At 43.1% G+C, this 21,556-nt stretch overlaps 2 protein-coding genes across 3 annotated transcripts; both read left to right on the top strand.

Moving 5' to 3' along the window:
- Window positions 1–31: 31 nt before the first annotated feature.
- Window positions 32–10,508, top strand: yipf3.L (Yip1 domain family member 3 L homeolog). 2 transcript variants are annotated; one of them, NM_001095649.1, is made up of 9 exons: window positions 89–322; window positions 1,423–1,632; window positions 4,341–4,447; window positions 4,883–4,928; window positions 5,210–5,302; window positions 5,974–6,105; window positions 7,314–7,427; window positions 9,073–9,196; window positions 9,555–9,876. In NM_001095649.1, exons 1-9 carry the CDS (start codon window positions 251–253, stop codon window positions 9,680–9,682), a joined length of 1,026 nt encoding a protein of 341 aa, NP_001089118.1. In that variant the 5' UTR covers window positions 89–250; the 3' UTR covers window positions 9,683–9,876. The 2 variants fall into 2 exon arrangements, with proteins under 2 accessions (XP_041418244.1, NP_001089118.1); XM_041562310.1 differs by lacking the exon at window positions 5,974–6,105 and having other exon boundaries at window positions 32–322; window positions 9,555–10,508.
- Window positions 10,509–11,547: 1,039 nt separating this feature from the next.
- Window positions 11,548–17,218, top strand: lrrc73.L (leucine rich repeat containing 73 L homeolog). The gene is made up of 6 exons (XM_018262727.2): window positions 11,548–12,478; window positions 12,649–12,809; window positions 14,347–14,469; window positions 14,716–14,816; window positions 16,143–16,329; window positions 16,419–17,218. The coding sequence occupies exons 1-6, from the start codon at window positions 12,207–12,209 to the stop codon at window positions 16,487–16,489; spliced, it is 915 nt and encodes a 304-aa protein (XP_018118216.1). The 5' UTR covers window positions 11,548–12,206; the 3' UTR covers window positions 16,490–17,218.
- The last annotated feature ends 4,338 nt before the right edge of the window (window positions 17,219–21,556 follow it).

Genomic DNA, 21,556 nt, shown 5'->3' with positions numbered 1-21,556 from the left:
AGAGCGAATTTGTCTCGCGAGATTTGGCTTCTCACCACGTCTTCGTTTAGTGTTTACTTCCTGGAGGCAGCAGTGGAGGGGGTAGAGGCAGAAATTTTGGATCAGTCGGGTTAATAGGCGTTTTGTGGCTGGCTGCCAGTGCGTCCTGGGGTGAACTACTCTCGTCCTGGTGTAGTGAAGGCGGGGCAGTTGCCAGAGACATTAAGATTAAGTGGCAAGCAGTGAGGGAGGGGCAGGATTTGGGGGCAGGATGGCCAACTCATCTGGGTCAAGTAGAAACCTGACAGCTGCTGATTGGGGCGGATTTGATGACAACATGCAGGTAAGTCAATACCATTATCTGCCTCCCCATGTACTAGCCCTATGTACACTGTATTAGAGGGGGTTTCTGGCATGTAGAGCTTACAATCTAGTTCTTAGGCACAACAAGAGTACATACACACATGCACCACAACAAAAAAAAAGTCACAAGAGTTAACTCATCGGGTGAGCTGTCTGAACCTGCTGTTTATGGAGCGGATCCAAACTGTATACGTGATTGAGCGGCACTCAAGAACCAATCCCCCACACAGACATAAACAAAACCAGTATTTTATTTGGTATCCATGCATAGCCTTATGCGTTTTTTATCTCGACAGACACTTAATCATAAGCCTTTAATTAAGTGTCTGTGAATATACAAAACGCATAAGGCTATGGCATAGATACCAAATAGAATACTGTTTTTTTTTTTTTACATGTCTGTGTGGAGGATTGGTCCTTGAGTGCCGCTCAATCACGTATACGGTTTACATACAATCACACACATTATTAAATGGGGGATATTTCTGCACTGTTGTAACCCTAACCCAATATTATCGTGTGGAATGTTGCTGCTACTTTGCCCCCATTTAGATGCCATGTTAGTATTACATATTGTGCATTATAGCACATGGTATAGAAGAGCCCAAGGATGCCTGTGAGTTGGCCACATCATATAATAATCATCCTGTTGAGTCAGAGTCCATTTACCCCCTTATCTACCTCTTCCCCCCCCCCCCCAGAGCTCTCCCTGGTTATTTCCATACCTGTCAGTACAATCTCTCCTTTCTGCCACTGCGTGATATTAACACCATGAAATTGGCTTGTGATTTCCCTTTCTATCCCCATATATAATAATTCCCTGCCCCTGTGTGAGTGCCTTCCTACTCATTATTGTAAGTGTGGCACTCTCCTGTTCTCGCTGATGTGCACACCAGGCTGTGTGTTTATTGGATCTCACAAGTCTGTTTCATTGGGCAGACTGGGACACCAGGATGAGAACATTGGTTGGTAGTACTTTGTCCTGAGGTGTCTCAAAGTCACTGTTCTTGAGTAAACTGTGGTGACCTGGCACGTGCCTGTCTGTCCAACCACCAGCCCCTAATGCCTTGTCTTTCACAGTCTGGTGGGGGGGCTGCAGTAATTGACATGGAGAACATGGATGACACATCTGGTTCAAGCTTTGAAGACATGGGGGAAATACACCAGCATATGAAGGAGGAGGAAGAGGAAGTGGAAGGTGAAGGAGTGCCAGAGGATGGGGAGGAGGATGGGGCCTTCCTTGGCATGAAAGGCGTCCAGGGGCAGTTGGGGCGACAAGTGGCTGATGAGGTGAGAATGATCTCTGCTTCCTTGTTGTTAATGCAATTCTTCTTTCCTTCCTAAGCCAGACATACTGTATTCTCCTCTCTCTCTATCCCTGTCACAGTCTCCCTGTCCCTGCAAACTCTAAGCCTGTAATTTTCCACTCATGAAGGCATCTGAATACATCCCACAGAAACATGTTCTAGGTTCTACTAGATAATGTATATTGCTATATTTAAAAAACAAATGCAGGTTTTAGGGAGCACCATCCATCACAAATGAGAGACAGTAAGGTGGTGTGCAGGGTAAAACAGTAATGTAAAGAAAAAGAAAAATAGAAAGTTAACCCTCCGTAGTGCACCTCCCCACCATTGGATCCGATGGCTCACAGAACGAATCGAAACTTAAAACTTAAAACTTAACTTTTATTGGTAATTCACATAAAATTAAAAGTCCAGGAAAACATTAAAAAGTTGTTAAGGTCAGGGGGAAAAACTGGACTAAAGTAGAAATGAGCGATATATGCGGGCAGTGAGGTAGAAGATAGACCAATGGATAGGTCTTGGGATGACCACGGGGTAGGAATGAGGATAGTTTAACAATTAAACTGAGAGGCAGAGGGTAGAATGCCCAATCCGTATTGAGTAACTGCCTCAGTTACCCAACCACCCCTCCAATCCCAACTCAACCCTCCCAAAAAAAAAAAGCGCTTTTTAGTTTAGTTAGGCAGGGGGTTTAAAAAACCAATACGGCTTGTTACAGGCCTTTGATCTGCAAACGATACCGGGAGGGACGTCTTGTGGGTGAAGGGGAGGGCGAACAACGGAGCTTTGTGGGGGTAGAATTGGGAAGGACTCAAGAATATCACAACGTGTCTGTAACTAATACACTGTGGGTCAACCTTTGATGCCACTTTGTTTTGTCATCTCCCTCATTGTAGTGGGGGGGGTGTGTCTGTGAGGCGAACCTGTTTTTGTTGGCTGCGAAGTGTGCAGCAGGGTGGCTTTAAATGTGGGTCTGTGACCTTGATTAACGCTCGTACACTCAGTGACACAGTTCTCACCTGTCTCCCCTTCCAGTGAACTGGGAGGGTTGAATTGGGATTGGAGGGGTGGTTGGGTAACTGAGGCAGTTACTCAATACGGATTGGGCATTCTACCTACCCACTGCCTCTCAGTTTAATTGTTAAACTATCCTCATTCCTACCCCGTGGTCATCCCAAGACCTATCCATTGGTCTATCTTCTACCTCACTGCCCGCATATATCGCTCATTTCTACTTTAGTCCAGTTTTTCCCCCTGACCTTAACAACTTTTTAATGTTTTCCTGGACTTTTAATTTTATGTGAATTACCAATAAAAGTTAAGTTTCGATTCGTTCTGTGAGCCATCGGATCCAATGGTGGGGAGGTGCACTACGGAGGGTTAACTTTCTATTTTTCTTTTTCTTTATATTTAAAAAACAACTATTTTTTCTGTAACCTTAATGTAATACATATCTGAATGAAAAGCATGAAATAGGAGGGTGATTTACAGTGCCGGGCCAAGTCGGCCGGGTGCCCTAGGCAACGCCCCCCACTGTTTGTGAATGTGCAGAAGCGTTCAAGCGCCGAGAACGCACACACTCACATGAGGGAAAAACTGCTGCCTCAGCTTCTGGAACTAGGGGAAGGCGTCAGAAGAGATACATGCCTGGTGCCCCTCTACCTTTTCTCCCTAGGCACGTACCTCATCTGCCTACCCCTAGTTCTGGCCCTGGTGATTTAGACAAGCTGTTTGATAAACGTGTCTTAAGATCTACTGATCACCAGCTAAAGGTCTACTGGTAGATCCTGATCTACCTTTTGGACACCCCTGATTTAAGGGATGTATCAGGTTCAGGATTTGTCTGTTTCTGAGGACTGAGTTTGATTCAGCCCAGTTTTTAGCATTTTGCAGAATTGAACCTAAACCCTAATGAGAGAAAGGAAGGATATGAATAAAATCTCTGGTTCCTCAGCACCCATGGTAATGTCTTTCTTGATCACACAAAGGCAGCAGAAGGCAAGGTTTACTTTCCTTGACATTTTCACATACCTTCTAGGTTTATCTTAATGGGGTTGTTCACCTTCCAAACACCTTTTTCAGTTGTTTTCAGATTGTTCCCCAGAAATAAAGACTTTTTTTATTTTACTTTACATTCATCCAAAATCTAATTTTAAAGTTGAGTGTTCCTTTCTCTAATGTTTCAGTCTGGCAGGTCAGAAATTCAGGTGCAGACTCTAAACTGTTACAATTAGCTACATTTAGTTGAAACATTAGTTGATACATTTCTCAGCAGCATCTCTGGAGTATTAGAAACTATTATATCAATTCTAACAGCTGCCTGTAATGAGACTCAGAGATTCTGCTCAGCAGGGACAAAGATAAGAAATGTATCAACTAAATGTATCAATTTAGAACAGTTTACAGGGTTGGCGTCCCCCCCCCCGAGCTGCTTTAGAAGGTGAAAAATGACACTTTACACTTACACTTAAATTAGAATACAATTCTACAATATTAGAAAAACGGTCACAAATAGATATAGTAGTTGAAAAAAGTCTTTATTTCTGGTGAACTATCTGAAAACAACTAGTTGTTTGAAGGTGAACAACCCCTTTAACTAAACATAGAGATGTTCAGGTATCACTAAATTTGTCTGTAGCTAAGCCTCCTTGGAGTTCACATTCTCTTTCCTCTCTTGCTCCTCAATTCTAGATGTGGCAGGCTGGCAAGAGACAGGCCTCAAAAGCCTTCAACCTTTATGCCAATATAGACATCCTGCGGCCATACTTCGATGTGGAGCCCATACAGGTCCGACACCGGTGAGTTCAGTTCCAGTCTATTACAAGGCTCTGTTAGAATGATAAGGCCATGACAATATTTAAAGGAGAAGGAAAGGAAAATCTTACACACTGTCCCACTCAGTAGTCCTCATACAGTACTCTGTAATAACAATAAGAGAATTTGACTATGTCACGTCACCCAGCTCTGGGACTCGAATTGTGCAGGCAGTGCATTTACAATGGAATGAAACCAGGGACACAGGATTTGCTCCCTCGGTAGGTGCTTACACAGAATGCTTTTCTTTTCAGGCAAAGTGTTTATTTTGTCCTTTAAAGGAATGAATGTCCGATAATGTTTAATAATATACAGTATAATAAAATAATCAAGTTTTTCTGTAGAAAATAGGCCAACATGGGCATTATGTTCTGTGGCATGCTAGTGTTTATTCATATGCACCCTTTTCTTTACCACAGGCTGCTGGAATCCATGATCCCAGTGAAAATGATCAGCTTCCCCCAGGTGTGTATAGCTTTAAATAACAGATTGAGTCATCAGATGCTGGCCTACAACTCCCATCACCCCAACAAGCTGTAGATTATGAGGAGGGCTGAGAAATAAAGAACAACAACATCTCATTCATCATAAAACTTTTATGCCAACCAATACAATAAATCCTACTTTATGCTTTTATATACAAGTATTATACAAGTATTTATATACTAGTATTATACAGATGGGATGGAGAAGGATCTAGAACAGTAATGAAAAAAAAGTTGAGAAAGCTGTTCTTTCACCTACAGAAAATTGCTGGAGAGCTGTACGGACCCCTCATGCTGGTGTTCACCATGGTGGCCATTCTCTTGCACGGGATGAAATCATCAGGAACTATTATTGTAAGTGAGACTGGACAGGGGTATGGGAATTGTGGGGAACTGGGATACAGGGGTGGCAGAAAGTAGGGGGTGTCTGATCAGACAAGTAAATATATAGTAGATCATAGATGGTAATCTACAAAATAAATTCTCAAGGTTCAGAACAGTGCAACGCACTCCGCTTTAAAATAAAAATTTGAAGATTTCCTGCAGTCCTGTGTGCCATCGGATTTTTTCTTGCAGAATCTACAAAATAAAGTCATAGAGTGAACCAGGAAGGGAAAGAACTCGCTGTGGAACAAAAAGTAAAATGAGGGAAGGGAAGGATATTGTCAACGCGCTGCCCCCCATTCCTTATTTCCAGCTTTGCTCCTCTACTGCTACCTCCCCTCTCTGTCCCTTCCTCTCCAAATATCTTTGCCTACATACTCTGCTTTTTTTCTGCTGCCTCCACCACTAACCTTTCTTCTGCTGTCGCCTCCCTTCCTATAGTGTCAGTGTGTAGCATATGAGTAGAGACGAGTAGAAGGGTTCAGGCAGGTAGGGATGGAGGGAGCAGAAGATGGGAAGAGAGAGTAAAGAGTGATGTACTGTAAGTTGGTTGGAGTCTTTAAATACATTCATGATGATGATGATGAAGCTGTTGGTTTCTCTGGATAAGGTGACTTAATCCATGTATTATCTACACACAGCGAGAGGGCACTCTCATGGGTACTGCAATTGGCACCTGCTTTGGCTACTGGCTGGGAGTCTCTTCTTTTATTTACTTTTTGGCATACTTGTGCAACGCTCAGATCACCATGTTACAGACACTGTCCCTGCTTGTAAGTATTTGTCACCCAAAATCATTATAAGATTCTAAATGAACAATGAACAGTAAAGCTTTGCCCTGAGAATTCCACTCTGTGCTCTTTCTGTAACAATGGCCCACTGCTGGGGTTTTGTAGCAACTAGCGATAGAGCGAAACTTTTTCGCAAAGTTTTGTTGCGCATCAAAAATGTGTTAATCAATATGTTGTGCATCAAAAAAAATGTTGTCACCCATAGACTTCAATGCATTTCAGCAAATCACTAGTACCATCACTAGTAACAACCCTTTCCTGCATGCTTTCTCGCACCATTCCCAACGTGCTTCTCCTGTTTTGACTCTCTCATGTGCCTGTGTGGCACAGCAATGTCTATTGAACTGCATGTTCCTTCTGTTGCACCAATCCCTGCTCCCCCATATTAACTACCACCTATTCTGGCCCGTGCTATCCATTATATTAATGCTATTGCCCCAATCCCTGTTCCACAATGCACTCACATTCTTCTGTACCACTCCCTCTTCTCTTGTGTGCTCCTTTTATTGCACAACCTACCTTCCCTGATTCCATCTTCCATTAATGATCCCAACTCACCAGAGTCTGACTCTTCCAGCAGCCATTCTTTTCTGAGTTCCCTCACTCATACTGATCCCTTCTGCCCCCGAACCCTTCTCTCCTGTACTTACCCTTAAGCTGTGCTCTGTTTCACATAGGCTTAACCTTGCTTTCCTCACTTCTCTCTGCCCAAGCCTTCTCCTTGGCTGATCCCTTTGCTTTCCTGTATTTGTATATGTGTTCCTGCTACACAGATCACTCCGTTATTGGGGTAACATCAGATTCAATTAGAATTATCCTATAAAGCAGTGGTCCCCAACCACTGGCTGGTGAGCAAAATGTTGCTCACTAACCCCTTGGATGTTGCTCCCAGTGGCCTCAAAACAGGTGCTTATTTTTGAATTCCCTACTTGGAGGCAAGTTTTACAGAGCCTCCTGTAGGCTGCCAGTCTGCATAGGGACTACCAATAGCCAATCACAGCCCTTATTTTTCATTCCCATGAATTTTTTGCATACTTTTGTTGCTCCCCAACTTTTATTTACATCTGAATGTGGCTTACAAGTAAAAAAAATAGGTTGGGGGTCCCTGCTATAAAGGGTGAAAGGTTCCTGTTTTAAGAGAAATCTGCAGAAAAGCCATTATTAATCCTCGTCTCCTCTCTCTCTCTCAGGGATATGGGCTGTTTGGACACTGCATCGTGCTCTTCATCACCTATAACATCCACTTCCACTCACTCTTCTACATATTCTGGCTGTGCATCGGAGGGCTGTCCACTCTACGCATGGTGAGGAGCAAAACCGCCTCCCAGCGGGGGCAGTTGGATTGATAAAGTAATAGAAAAAAAGAGGCGGCTGAAAGGGTTTATAATGAAATGCTACTTTACAGATAGGGGAATAGATACAGGGAAAAGCCTCCCCTCAGGGGTGATGGTACTAATTCAGAATGGGCAATTACACACAGGGAGATTGTCGTTCACAGTAAAAAAAATGCTTTACTGCATCGACAAATCTTCCAAAATTCCTTGCCATTGACTAAAATTGTGATTGTCAAGAATAAAACATATTGCTTGCAGCAATCTAGCTTAATTGTGGGAAAATGCCTCCCTTCATATTTTCCTGTGTTTAAGACAGATCGCCACAAGTAATTGTGATTGATGTAAGTAAAATATATTTTAGGCAATGGCAAGGTATTTTTCAGAGATTTGTTGCCTACAGTAGCACATTTTTAATGGAGCTGCAAATCTCTCCATGTGTCACTGCCCTAAAGGAATAGGAGGGGGAGGCTGAAAGTGAACATATGCAGGGCTGTGGAGTCGGTACAGAAATGGCACAGGTCACATAGTAGATAACAGATAAAACAACATTGTATTGTTTTCTCCTTTTTTCCAGTGGCTACACATCAGATTGTTTCTATAAACTAAAGTAGTCTTTTTGAAGCAAACACACCAGTTTTACTAGTGCAGGGTAACCGTATATATATTAATTACTTTAAAACACTTTAAGTACAAAACATACATGGCATTTTATCACTGCCAAAGTATAAAAATATAAACCACATCCTTTGGTAATTATAAAACACAATCAAGTTAAACTACATAAACCAATTACAATTGGAAAACATAAAACAACTTAAAGGCGACATTTTGTGTAAAAAATAAGAATGTACCAGTTCATTATACTCATTTAGCTATAGAAGAATTGTGCTATAAAAAGTAGTGTTTTATTGAATATTTCTGCAAAAACCCTAATAATCCCTCCTTTCCACTTCTTGCTCCCTGAATTCCCAGGCTCTCAGCTCACTGCACTGTAGGACAGGAACAATCAGCAGCTAGCAGGACCTGATAGGGAACTGAAGCCTGTCTGTGTTGTGTGACTGCAGGGCTTTGATTGGTTGTCCCCCTCCTACTGTGCTTCTGGCAGGGACTGTTAGCACACGCCCACCCCTCATTTGAAACACATCTATAAGGAGCTCCTATAAAGGGGCTATTTTTAAACATAATATACATTTTTAGCACCATGTAAAAGCAACACCATATATTATATAGCACTAATGAAAAAACCCTAATTTTGTAGGCAATTATGTCTCCTTTAAATATTAATTGAACCTGGCATATAAATGTAGATTAGCTGTTAAACACAATGCAAAACTAACTTAAGTATTGTTTTTAGAAACAGAATTGCTTCTGCCAGATCCTCCTTCATAGAAGCTCTTAAATCTGATTATTTTCAGTGCTCCTAAAGTTATTAGGAGTCAGAGTCTGTACATTTTTGGTTACACTGACTCCAGATACGCAAAAAAGAAAATGTTACTTTACAGAAAGGGGGATATACACAGGGAACGTTGAAATAAAAAAAAATAACAAATTATAATGAACTACAGTATCCCAACATTATATCTCTCCTTTAACTGGAGATTTATTGTTCCTATAGGTGGCAGTACTGCTGTCTCGCACTGTAGGACACACTCAAAGGCTGATCGTGTGCGGTACTATGGCCGCCCTACATATGCTTTTCCTGCTGTACCTGCACTTTGCTTATCACAAAGTAGTGGAAGGTGAGAACTTTTTAGTAGGATTTTTTGTGACTGCTGAGACCCCACTGTTCCTCTCTTCTTTCTGTCCCTAACTTTACACTGTCCACTGACACTATTGCCCCTCACTCAGCTTTCTACTTTCTCTTACCACTTAATTTTCCCCTCATTCTGTCTAGTTTCCCTGCTTCCCTCTCTCACCTGCTTCTCTAGAGCCTCCCATCCCCTTTTTCCTCACTTTCTACTCCAGGTACTCATATCCCCTTTCTCTCTCTAACTTCCTTCTCCAGGAACTCCTATTGCCCTCTGTCTCTTCCTTCTCAACTCTCATTTTCTCTCGCTCTCTTGGCCTGACTCATTTGCTGCCTCTTCCCATTTCTAGGTATTTTGGATACATTGGATGGACAGAATGTTCCACTACCTATTCAGAGAGTTGCTCGGGATTTGCCTGTGGGGCCCAATACTGTGCTGAATGCCACCGTACAGGTTCTGTTGGCCCACTCCCGCTGACCCTGAACACAAAGACAACCGTACTACAAATGACTGTCATTCTCTTAACCCTCCAGTGGGGCAAATACTGTCTTTTTGCCCCTTTCTGGCTGAATCTCCACAGCTAAGAGGAAGAGCTGCTGTAAATATGGGGAACCCCCTTGTGCTGTCCTTTAACCCTTTATTGACAAGGGGACATTAAACCATTTCTGATAGTAAAGAGTCAAGTTTTTCCTTCTGTTTTAGTGTTTATGTATTGTTTTGATCCTGCGACAATTGTTCCACCATCTTAAACATTTCTGTACCAGAGAGTAGTGTGGGATCTGATCAAAACTGGAACTGTTAGACTTTGGGATACCGGCTACTGAACAAAGGGCGCTGCATGGAATGGAGGCAGACCCACTGAGGACATTACATGGACTGTGTTTATGCCCCATTGCCCCCTTCCTCTCTCCCCCCACAAACACAAGGGGTCCTACACCTGTTAACTGGAGCCCCAGCTACTTGCCACCCAGCTCTATAACCAGGTATTAGACTTCCACCTAGAGCTGCCCTGAGCCAGTGTCACAGCTCTCTGTTCTCTGAGAGATCTGCACTCTCCTAACAGCCCTCTGTGCACCTGTTACTCCAGTGTGGAACCCCTCAGCCCAGGACTCTGTTCTGATGTATGCAGGTAGCCCCCCGCTGCTGTCACAAGGGCCCCAGAATCCTCTACTTCTCTTCTGTAATAAGCTTGTTACTTGAGTGACATGCTCGTTATCATTCTGTTTTAACTCTGTGTCTCTGTAGTAAAGGGGGCACAATTATTAAAATGAAAAGGGTTTATTGGTACCCAAAAGCCTTGAAACAATGTGCAGTAAAGTGATGTATTGCTGTATGAACGATAATCATTGTCTTGCTAAGTACGATGTTATTTCTTGTAAATTGGCAGCCTGGTAGAGTGAAGCTGAGAGCTGCAGTTCTTCAGAATCTGAAGTGTAAAGATATCATGTGACCAAAGCTACACACAATGTGTTTTGGGGGTATTCGAGGATATGATGAACAAGTCTCACAGTATATTCCTGGGGGACAGCTCTCCTGAAACATTGATCAAATTACTAATTACTTTGTAGTAATCGTATGAATTCAAGAAAGTGCTTGTGCTATAATTTAACCGGTTAAGATCCCAATTGATTATGAATTAATTAAATAAATGTGATACAATTCATTCTGTTATATATAAAGGGGTTAAAAAATTGTACTAATATACCCTTAGCTATAATCAATTCTATTTCACAATAGTTTATATCCTTTTGCAACAAGGTGTATTAGTCTAAAAGTTAATAATAACCCCCTCCAATCACTTTGAGTTAAAAAAACTTTAAAGTGCAAGTGCTTAAACAACTAATGAAGACTGGTAATCAACATAAATTCATCTGGACTTAACAATAATTCATAGAATTTAAAGTGCTTAATAGTGCTTTGCAATAAATTATAGTTGAGGTAATTAATTAAATAGAGACCGCAATAAATAGGATAAATATTAAAAAACACACGATGCTCTGGTTCAGGAATTAAGTCAGAAAAGTCTTTTCCATTTCTGACTTAATTCCTGAACCAGAGCATTGTGTTTTTTTTAATATTTATCCTATTTATTGCCGTCTCTATTTAACTAATTAGCGTAGTGGTAACGTTTTTGCGCCTGGCGAAGAAAAGTGTTTCAGACTGCTCGCTGGCGAAAAGTCACCCTTTAGTGAATTTGACCCCAAGTGTATTAAATATAGAGAGAGGGAGGGTATTACAGGGGCACACAGGGCATAAGAGACAGGGAAGACTGGGCCTATCAGGGTTGGGAGCGGGTCGTCGGGCCCACAGTCCGGGCGGATACAGGTGAATTACGTCGGAGGGTAAATATGGCAGGGGCGCCTGTGACAGGTTATTAAGAGAAGCGTGCATGGGCGTGGCTAGGCAGTGACGCTCGGTTGCCATAGAAACAGAACGGCATCACCGGGAAAGGGCCGTAGTGAGACAGCGGAGCCCCGACTGCCATGTTGCAGCATCTATACCAGCGTTAGAGGCAGATGTCTGTCAGTGCAGTCGCTGTCCCATTCATTCCTTATTAGCCCTCACCCGCCTGTCCCTGGGTGTCTGCCCCAGACTTGGGCACTTGGGGACGTTCCCTATAGCCCCTCAGAGCTCGTCTGTGAATATTTGCCCTCAGCGGTGCATTATATTATCCCAACGCAGAGTTTTTAGGAGAGGGAGCTGCCATTGACACTGGACTGCTTTGCTCCTCCCCTCACCCGAGAAGCTCACAATCTTTCTGACCCTGGGGAAGTTCGCCCCCTATTCGAAATATTCATTTTAATTCCCTGAGGGACAAATAGGACAGAATGTGCCAGTGACCCCGAGTCTGTAGCTGAAGGTTTATTAGTGGATAGGCTTTATTTACCCCATCGGCCCCAAGTGGGGCCACTAACAGCAAAACATCCTCCTGCCACACAGTTTTGGACTCCAGTCACTATAGGTACCGCCCCCTGCCCCTGTGTTTGCCCCACTAGCCAACATGTTGCCTGGCAGTATCCAGATGTCGGGGGAGATGCTGTCGGGTGCTGAGGTTAAAGGGGTGTGTGAGGGGCTGATGGAGGGCACCGTGCGCCTTCTTTCCTTGCGAGGGTGTCACTTATCTGATAGAGACTTTGCCCGTCTCTGCCAGGGTGTCTCTCAGTCCCCTTCACTGGTGCAGCTGAATCTTAACCTTGGGGTTGTATCCAGTGCGACCCGGGTCCAGCAGCTGGCACACTCTCTACATGCCAACCGCTCGCTGCAGTCTCTCTTGTGAGTATCTGTGCTGCTGTGTGTCTGGAGTGTCCAGTCTGTAACATATCAGTTGTGTTTAGAACTGCAGTTCAGTTGTGGCACCCCTGGGTACCCTGGAACAATGGTTCCTACATATCCTTATGTTCTCTCTCAGTATCACTAACCTTTTTTCTATTCCCCCTTGCCAGCCTCCATGGCAACCCCCTGATGGACACGGGATTGGCCCTCCTTAATCCTGCACTGGCCAGGCACCCATCACTGATGTCTCTGGATCTCGGGGACTGCTTGCTTGGAGATGAGGGAATTAGTCTGATCTGTGGTCTCCTGCCTCCTGATGGGGCCAAACCAGGTGCGTCATCTCTTATGTTCCCTAGGGTGCCCTATAATTGTATCATAATTACCCGACTGTATCACAATTACCCTACTGTATCATAATTACCCTACTGTAACATAATTACCCTACTGTATCATAATAACCCTATTGTAACAAACCCATCAGCCTGTGTTCTACTGGGAATACCAAGTCCACATATATATATATATATATATAGTTTATTATTCCAACGTTTCGGGTCTTCCTTCAGACCCTTGTCAAGGTGACCCACAGCATGATGGAACCTCCACCAAATTTGACAGTAGGTAGCAGGTGTTTTTCTTGGAATGCGGTGTTCTTCTTCTGCCTTGCAAAGCGCTTTTAGTTATGACCAATTAACTACATTTTTGTCTCATCAGTCCAAAGCACTTTGTTCCAAAATTATTGTGGCTTGTCTAAATGAGCTTTTGCATACAACAAGCAACTCTGTTTGTGGCATGAGTGCAGAAAGGGCTTCTTTCTCATCACCTTGCCATACAGATGTTCTTTGTGCAAATTGCGCTAAATTGTAGAACAATGTATAGATACACCATCTGCAGCAAGATGTTCTTGCAGGTCTTTGGAGGTGATCTTTGGGTTGTCTGTAACCATTCTCACAATCCTCCGCATATGCCACTCCTGTATTTTTCTTGGCCTGCCAGACCTGGGTGTTACAGCAACTGTGCCTGTGGCCTTCCATTTCCTAATTACATTCCTTACAGTTGAAACTGACAGTTTCAACCTCTGAGATAGCTTTTTGTAGCCTTTCCCTAAACCATGATACTGAACAATCTTTGTTTTCAGATCTTTTGAGAGTTGCATTGAGGATCCCAGGCTGTCACTCTTCAGAGGAGAGTCAAACAGAAGTACAACTTGTAATTGGCCACCTTAAATACCTTTTCTCATGATTGGACACACCTGCCTATGAAGTTCAAGGCTTAACGAGCTAATCCAACCAATCAGTATTGAGCAGTTACATGTATTCAAATTCGCAAAATTACAAGGGTACCCAAATTTTTGCACATTTAATTTAATTCCATACAACTGAATACTGCTTCACTAAAAATCTTTGTTCAGAAAAAACCCCAGTACTCAGATGTTCCTGGGAAATGAAAGACATACCACTGTTATCTTTTCTGCTGAAAGTGGAGTAAATTATTATACAGGCTGAGAGGTGTTCCCAAACTTTTTCATATGACTGCATATCTAATTTGTACCCCAAAGTGGCCCCTGTGATGTTGGAGGCCAAGGACACATGCTATGCTGCCCTGAAATGACCCAAAGGAAGCAGCATAAGGGTCCAACTTACCACCAGTCAGTTGTGACTATTGACACAACCAGCAAACAGAACCCTGGTCATTGTTTCTTTATTATGGTTTTTTCTTTTGAGAATACTCTCTGGTATTGGAGGTCGCTGACCCCTGATAAAAGATCACCCCGTGTCTATGGTAGCTGCACGTTTCACTTTCAGTGCATGAGTCAGGTAACATAGACAGCAGTGCACGACTGTGAGACTATCTGTATGTCTGTACAGGGCTACGAGAACTCACTCTCTCTGCTAATCCGGCTATCACCTGCCTGGGCTGGGCACGCTTGGCTATTGCAGTGGCCCACAGTTCCCAAGTGCGCACTCTGAACATGGATTATAATCCATTGGGTAAGTGACACCACCCCCTTCCAGTCTGTCATTGTGTCTGTGTGTCTCTATGTGTCTGTGGATGTGTGTCACCAGGGAATCACACTTTGTCTGTGTTAGCTGTGTGTTTGTGTCACTGCCAGTGTCACCAGGGGATCACACTTTGTCTGTGTTAGCTGTGTGTTTGTGTCACTGCCAGTGTCACCAGGGGATCACACTGTTTCTGTTAGTTGTGTGTTTCACTGTTTGTGCTTCGTGTCTCCCCAGGGGATCACATTGCATCTATGTTAGCTGTGTGTGTGGCTTCCAGTCGAACTTTGGAGGTCCTGGATTTGGAAGGGACGGGACTGACCAATAAATCTGCTCAGGTACGTACCTGCTCATTGTTTGTCCCCACGCAGCTATGTTACACATTTATCTAAACCAGTATGGCAGTTAAGGGGATACTCCTGCACGGGCACAAGGTCCATACACAAGTAGGGGGGGGGGCAGGCTGAGTTTATCGAATCACTACTCTCATTATCTGTTGTGTTGTTAAATATGAATACAGGATCCTCCAGTCAGCACAGTGCCTTTGCTTCTCTGCTGAGCCTTGCATGGGTTAAATGGCCTTGCCCTTGCGCTAATTCCACATGGAGAAATCACCAGTAGTAACCAAATCTGGTCTCTGGCTTCTTTACTGTGAATACAGGGCAATTCTGGTCTAAAAAACTGCACATTTTTGAGCCAAACTCAAACCCGTTTGCACAGTGGAATCGGATTCAGGTGATATTAGAATTCTCGCCAACCCCAACCTGCAGCTACTCCTGCATCTCTATAACTCCTCCTACTATAGCTCTGTATAACTCTCCCTACAGCTCCTCCTACTGCTCCATATAACCCACCCTACAGCTTCACCTTCTGCTCCATATAACCCACCCTACAGCTCCTCCTACTGCTCCATATAACCTTCCCTACAGTTCCTCCTACAGCTTCGTATAACCCTTCCTACAGCTCCATATAACCCTCCCTACAGCCCCTCCTTCTACTCTTTATAAACTCACTACATCTCCTCCTACTGCCCAAATAACCTTTCCTACGGCTCCTACTGCTCCATAAAACCTGTTCTACTGCTCTGTATAACCCTCCCCACATTGTTCAGTATAGCTTTGCCTCTAGCTTGTCCTATTGCTCATTCAGCTTCAGCTGGGCATACACATAAAGATCCACTTGTTTGGAAAGCTTATTTGGGGATACTTGACCCAATTTTGCTGCCTATGTGCTGTGCCCAATTGGGCTGATCTGATCATTTGGTCCTCGTGCCAGCAGTCAGTCTATAATAGAGGCCAATACAAGCGCATCAGGAGAGGGCCACATTAATGTGCTAATTTAATGTTCGCCCTATGGGATTTTCAAACCTGCTTGTGATCTGCCCAATTTTCTCCTTGATATCTGCTGGGCACATACACAGTTGAAGTGGTCAAATCTACAACAATCTGCCTGCATGTGGCCAGCTATAGGGTTGTGCCCTCCCTCTGTGATGTTGCCACGCATGCACAAATCACGCATTCACCACTCAGGGGAGGAGCTGAGGTGGAACCTGGATAGGACTGTAGAGCTCCTGCATGAGTGTACGCCAGCTCCTCACTGACTGGACAGTCAGGAAGAGAACCCTCTGGTAGACTTTATTGATATCTATGTTCCTGTCAATTCAGATTCTACTTGACATGGTGCAGAATTATCCGACCCCTCTGAAATCCCTTGTTCTGTCAGAGAATGACATCAGCTTGGACCTGCAGCAGCAAATTGCTGACCTGCTCGCTGAAGGGGAGGAAGAGGAAGAGTACCATGGGCAAGTTCTAGAACAGCCAGTGAGGGAAAAGGGACTCAGGCACTCTCAAGGTACAGTACAAAATAATTTGGACATTACCTATAAAATACCTATCCTATAATAACCATTTGTAGTGACTTGTGCCTCTCATCTCTCTCAGGTTCTGCTCCTCACAGGGTTCTCCTGAGCTCAGGCCTAGGTGACAGCCTGCTTGCAGAGACAGAGATGTGATCCATGCAGCAGAATAAAGGCACACTGATGCACGTAGCACTAAGGCTTCCACGTTCCCACAGAACTCGCCAATAGCACAAGTCTGTACCAAGCACAGCTAGGGAGATGCCACAGCAACGGGAAGTCACTCTCCCTTTGCTCAATGCTAAACAACACATAATATTCCCAGATACAAAAAATGCACAAAAGGCAGCATTCTTCCCCAAAATGTTTCTATACCAGTCAGCAAGTTACAAATCCACTGAAATGACAAGTAGATTGCACGTGATCAAGTGGCACTTAGCGACCACGGATGACCCATTGTGGTACCAACTTGGACAGTGGATCCACTCACCGATCCCACTTGATAATCCAATATGTGAATTATATGAGGAAGAGGAAGGTCCTTGATCTTTCTGTGATTTTACCAAAGTCTTGTATCTCTTATAACCCTGTATGGGGGCTCTGAATGCTCAGCACCCACACCAAGGGCAAAATGCAATGTTTTTATTACCAGAGAATTATAACAAAAAATAGAGATTTTAACTCAAGATTTTATTTCACCCACTAAGTGCTCCATGGCTGTTGGTTCCACCCAGCAGATACAGGGAGGGCAGATAAGAGCCTGCCCATTGGCTTCTATGTGTGTAGAGGGACAGCACAGGGTAGCCCTTTGCACAGACAGATGATTTGGAGATCTGATGTATTGTAAAAGCACAAGCATGGCAATAAAGTTTATTGCAAATCAGACTGCTCCATGTGGCATGTGTGAATGATTTGGGGAGTGGAGCTCACAGCAGTTTCAGCGTTTCGCAGCAACTGCCGCAGTCTGTAAGGTCTCTGTGTCACAAGATCAGCTCTTCAATTCCTCTGTCAGGTTCTTACTCATTATCTAAAGCCACGACAAACCAAACACATTCCTCCACTCACGTTCAGCATTCAGGGGCTCACCGCAATGAGCTTCATCTAGAGTCTTTCTAGTCTTTGTGAAGGGAAAAAGATTTTGGATGGTCAAGCAGAGTATGATTCCCAAGACCCTAATTTTACATTCACCTGCGAACAAAAAAAAAGTTTGCTGCAGCCTCATCAGATTCTTTCCCACGTCATAAGGTCTTACACTAAAGCTTAAAAGAAGAATGGAGTCAGCCAGAGAGAACAATGTCTCCTTTGACTGAAGACAGTAAGACACATTTATCCCCAAGACTGATGTAGCCATAGCCAGGGTTGCTTTCACTGATGGTCTTGAAAGACTCAATGAATGAGCATGAAGATGAAATTCCAAGGAGAATTCATTTAGTGATCGGAGCTACAGCTCAATTCCGGGAACATTTATATTGAGAGGCCTCTGATATTATATATATTGATACCAAAATTATTGTTGCAGCATTACATTAAATTTTTACCCAACAAAGGCTTCAGTGGAGTCTGCATAAAACTGGCATCTAAATCCATGGTGCTTTCTGTGTCTGGCAGAAGATGTCAGCAGCTTCATCAGTGGCTGATGCTCCAAACACTTATTTACTGTATGCTACACATTGAAGGTGAATGTTTGATTCCATCATTGACTAGGAAGAGAACATACCTTCCAAAAGAGAGAAGGGAAAGCTGGCGCTTATTTTCTACCAGATAAATCATCTGTCTGCAATTCTATTGAATATAACCTTGTCTATCTTATCACACATCAGCAGCCCGGAAAGGAGGGCAGAGCCAGCTATACTGGGTCAATAAGAATGTTGAAACTCAGACAAGATGAGTCCCGCAGGATTTTGAGCAAATTGTTCAACAAGATCCAGATTTCTATCTTCAAAAACACCAATAATCTGACGAAGTCAGCCTCAAGAAACATCTGGAAAGTGCTTGTTTAGAACAAAGTCACAGAAGTCATCCCAGGGAACATCAGTGCTAGTTGGTGTACTTGCCCCTATTTTTGGTCATAACATTTTCATTAAATATCAGATTCTGGACCTCAGATTCCTGTAGTCATTAATATTTGTAAAGACATTTTACACAGGATCATGGAGAACTTTTATGCCAGAATTTCAGGAAGGGGATTTAGATGAGAACGATTGATCCAAAACGTGTTCTGCTCATCAGAAATTTCTGAGGTTCTCTATTCTGTCAACTCATTTTCAACACTTCCCTTTATTAAGGCTAGAGGGAATTCAAATCAGTGCCTACCTAGACAGTATCCTTCCGATGGATCAAAACCCACTAAAACAGATCCATCACTCCTTGAGAACCTTCACAGATTATCAACTGAGAGAAAACTCAGCTACAAACAGTCTGATCATAAAAATCCCTAGGTGTTTAAGACAAAACAGAGGCAATGTGCCAAGCTCTGCAGAGGAAAAAACCTGGGAGATCCTTGTATTAGAAGATAATATGGAAATTATCATCAAACCTGGATGCAGTTAAATGCGCATGGAGAAATGTCAAGAAGGTTGGTGTGCAATCTTGGGCCATCTATCGATTCAAGGGAAATGGTCAGAACAGCATACTCAAACCTCAAGGACTTAAAAGCAGTTTACCTAACTTTCCTTCATTTGTCGTACAAGGAGAAAAGTAGTATTAGAAACTCTGATTACAGAGAAACGGCCTCCCACAAATTGATTGTGACAAAGTAAAGACAGATTCCGAAATTGAAAGTTTTCTTCCATGGTGGCCTAAGAGGTTATGGTTTGACCAACTGAGGACCAAGGCTGTGGATTATTCAGTCAAGTGTCCAGTAGTCTTCAGGCCTTTATAACAGCCTCCTGTAGCACCCAGACTCTTTCAGAATGAATGTAAGGATCTGTAGGTTGAGTGGGCATTGATACAATCTCAGGCACTATCTGAAAAAGTGACATTTACAATGTCAACTTCCCAAGAATAAAATACAGATGCCTTGCTCCAGAAGGTACAAAGCTGGGCATAGACTCTCAGATCCTCTCATTTGACTTAGGTTGCCAAACAACAAGATCTACCCAAACTGGCCACCAATGCAGTGGCCCATGGGATAAAATGATCATTAGATTATAATCCCTATACACAGGACAATAAACTGTCATCTTGGTCTGGAGGGGTTGTCAGCAGCTTTTATCACCCTGTTTATGGGCACATAAACGGTGGGTGCCCTGACATGTAAAATTATTAGTGGCAAGATAGATTTAATAATAGAGTCCTATGAAAAGAAGCCAGTGGCTCATTCTACTTGAGCTCTAGTAGCATATTGTCCATGTTGTGGTCAAGCTTCAGCCAAACAAATCAGTAAAGCTGCTATCAAACATTACAATCTTGCTTATTCTTGGGTAGACTTTGGCTATGCATGTTACGGTAGGTGGCAATTAAAAGCACTGAGAGAGGCGTTTAATAATACTGTGCCACTTCACTAAATATCTACGCTGCTTCCTTAAAACCAACTCTCACACAAAGTTGGTCAGTGCTGCAGTGTTACGGTAGGTACTTTAGGTGTCAACAATCCAAAAAGACAGGAAATGGGAAAACTCACAATATTTATTGGAATTTCTCTTCCCCAGAGTATAACTGGCCTGTTAATTGACATTGGGAGTAAGATACTTAAATACAAATCACAATACTAATGTACCAGCATTCGAACAAATCTATTTGCCTTCTATGAGGAGGTGAGCAGAAACTTAGACAGTGGGATGGCAGTGGATGTGATTTATTTTGATTTTGCTAAAGAATTTGATACAGTACCATACAGATGTTTACTGGTTAAATGAAGGAATATCGGCCTTGAGCAGTATTTGTACTTGGATAAAGAACTGACTGAAGGATACAGAGTGGGGATAAATGGAGCATTTTCTAATTGTACCAGTATTGTTAAAGGAGAAGGGGGGGGGGGTTTGCACCCAGGGGGCTTCCTTCTCCTTTAAAGGGAGTGCCATAAGGGTCAGTTCTTGTCCATTTGCATTTGTTTGTTTGTTAATTACCTGGATGAGGGCACTAGAAGTGTGGTTTCTATTTTTGCTAATGATATTAAATTGTGCAAAACTATGTTTCATGCAGGATGCGGCCACTTTGCAGAGCGAATTTACTAAATTGGAAAACTGGGCATCAAACCAGCAAATGTGGTTCAACGAATGTTGGGGAGTAGCCTTAACTGAGAAGGATCTGGGGACATTTGTGAATAACAGACTGTGCAACACTAGGTAGTGCTATTCAGGGTCTACTAAAGCAACTATTTGCTACTAAAGCAAATAAACTATTGTCTTGAATAAAAAGGGCATTAGCCTTTAGGGATGAAAACATAATTCTGCCTTTATAGTTCTCTGGTAAGGACTCACAGAAATGTACAACTGAACTGGTAAAGGGGATGGAGCAATGAAACTATGAGGAAAGGCGGTCAAAGTTGTGGTTTTTATTTTCACCAGCGTGACGTCATTTCGATACTTCGTGCTGGCGTAAATTCGCTAGCAAAGTGGACCTACTCTAGCACTACTTCACACCCTTACGCCAGGCGAAGTTTTGATATGGCAAAGGGACGTAACTACGCTAATCCACTAACTTGCAGATTTTACTGAATGTTACCTCTTGCTCCAGACTTGCCTTCGCCACCTCAGACCAGGCAAAGTGCAATAGAGTAAATAAGGCTTGCTTCAAAAAAACTTTAAATTTTTTCTAAGTCCCAAAAAACACTGGAGTCTTACTTTTTTAAGGGTGATGGGCTGAAAAAGATTTTTTGGGGGGTACCCTCCTACATTTCCTAACATATGGCACCTAAACTATAAAGTGGGCACATGTAAAATAACAACTCTATTTTATTTTATGAAGCTTTCCCAGGCTTGTGTAGTGTAATGTATTTGCTGCTACATATACGTATATCCATTGTACTTTAACTTGGCGCCGTATGCCAATTAGGCATCGCTAGCGTAACTTAGTTTTACGAATTAAAGCTAGCACAACTTCGCTACCTTTCGCCTCCCTAAGCGCAACTTCAGATTTTAGTGAATTAGCGCCGCCCTGGTGAAAATTCGGCTGGCAGAGTGCGGCGAGGCCAACGCTGGCGCAATTTCGAAGGTAAGTAAATTTGCCCCCAGGACTCAACAGTTTTGGTCTGAGAACAAAAAAAGAATGGTATTGCCTTGG

This window comes from Xenopus laevis, chromosome 5L, assembly GCF_017654675.1.
Source record: "Xenopus laevis strain J_2021 chromosome 5L, Xenopus_laevis_v10.1, whole genome shotgun sequence".
Lineage (NCBI taxonomy): Eukaryota > Metazoa > Chordata > Amphibia > Anura > Pipidae > Xenopus > Xenopus laevis.
Note: the sequence above shows the minus strand (reverse complement) of the source record. Positions and strands in the feature narration are given on the sequence as shown.

Excerpts from the sequence above, each read along its gene's own strand:
- yipf3.L (NM_001095649.1), top strand. The coding sequence starts at position 251 with ATGGCCAACTCATCTGGGTCAAGTAGAAACCTGACAGCTGCTGATTGG. Across the intron at positions 5,303-5,973 it reads AATCATCAGGAACTATTATT|CGAGAGGGCACTCTCATGGG; the intron begins GTAAGTGAGACT and ends ATCTACACACAG. Across the intron at positions 7,428-9,072 it reads GGCTGTCCACTCTACGCATG|GTGGCAGTACTGCTGTCTCG; the intron begins GTGAGGAGCAAA and ends TTGTTCCTATAG.
- lrrc73.L (XM_018262727.2), top strand. The coding sequence starts at position 12,207 with ATGTTGCCTGGCAGTATCCAGATGTCGGGGGAGATGCTGTCGGGTGCT. Across the intron at positions 14,470-14,715 it reads CATGGATTATAATCCATTGG|GGGATCACATTGCATCTATG; the intron begins GTAAGTGACACC and ends GTGTCTCCCCAG. Across the intron at positions 14,817-16,142 it reads TGACCAATAAATCTGCTCAG|ATTCTACTTGACATGGTGCA; the intron begins GTACGTACCTGC and ends CTGTCAATTCAG.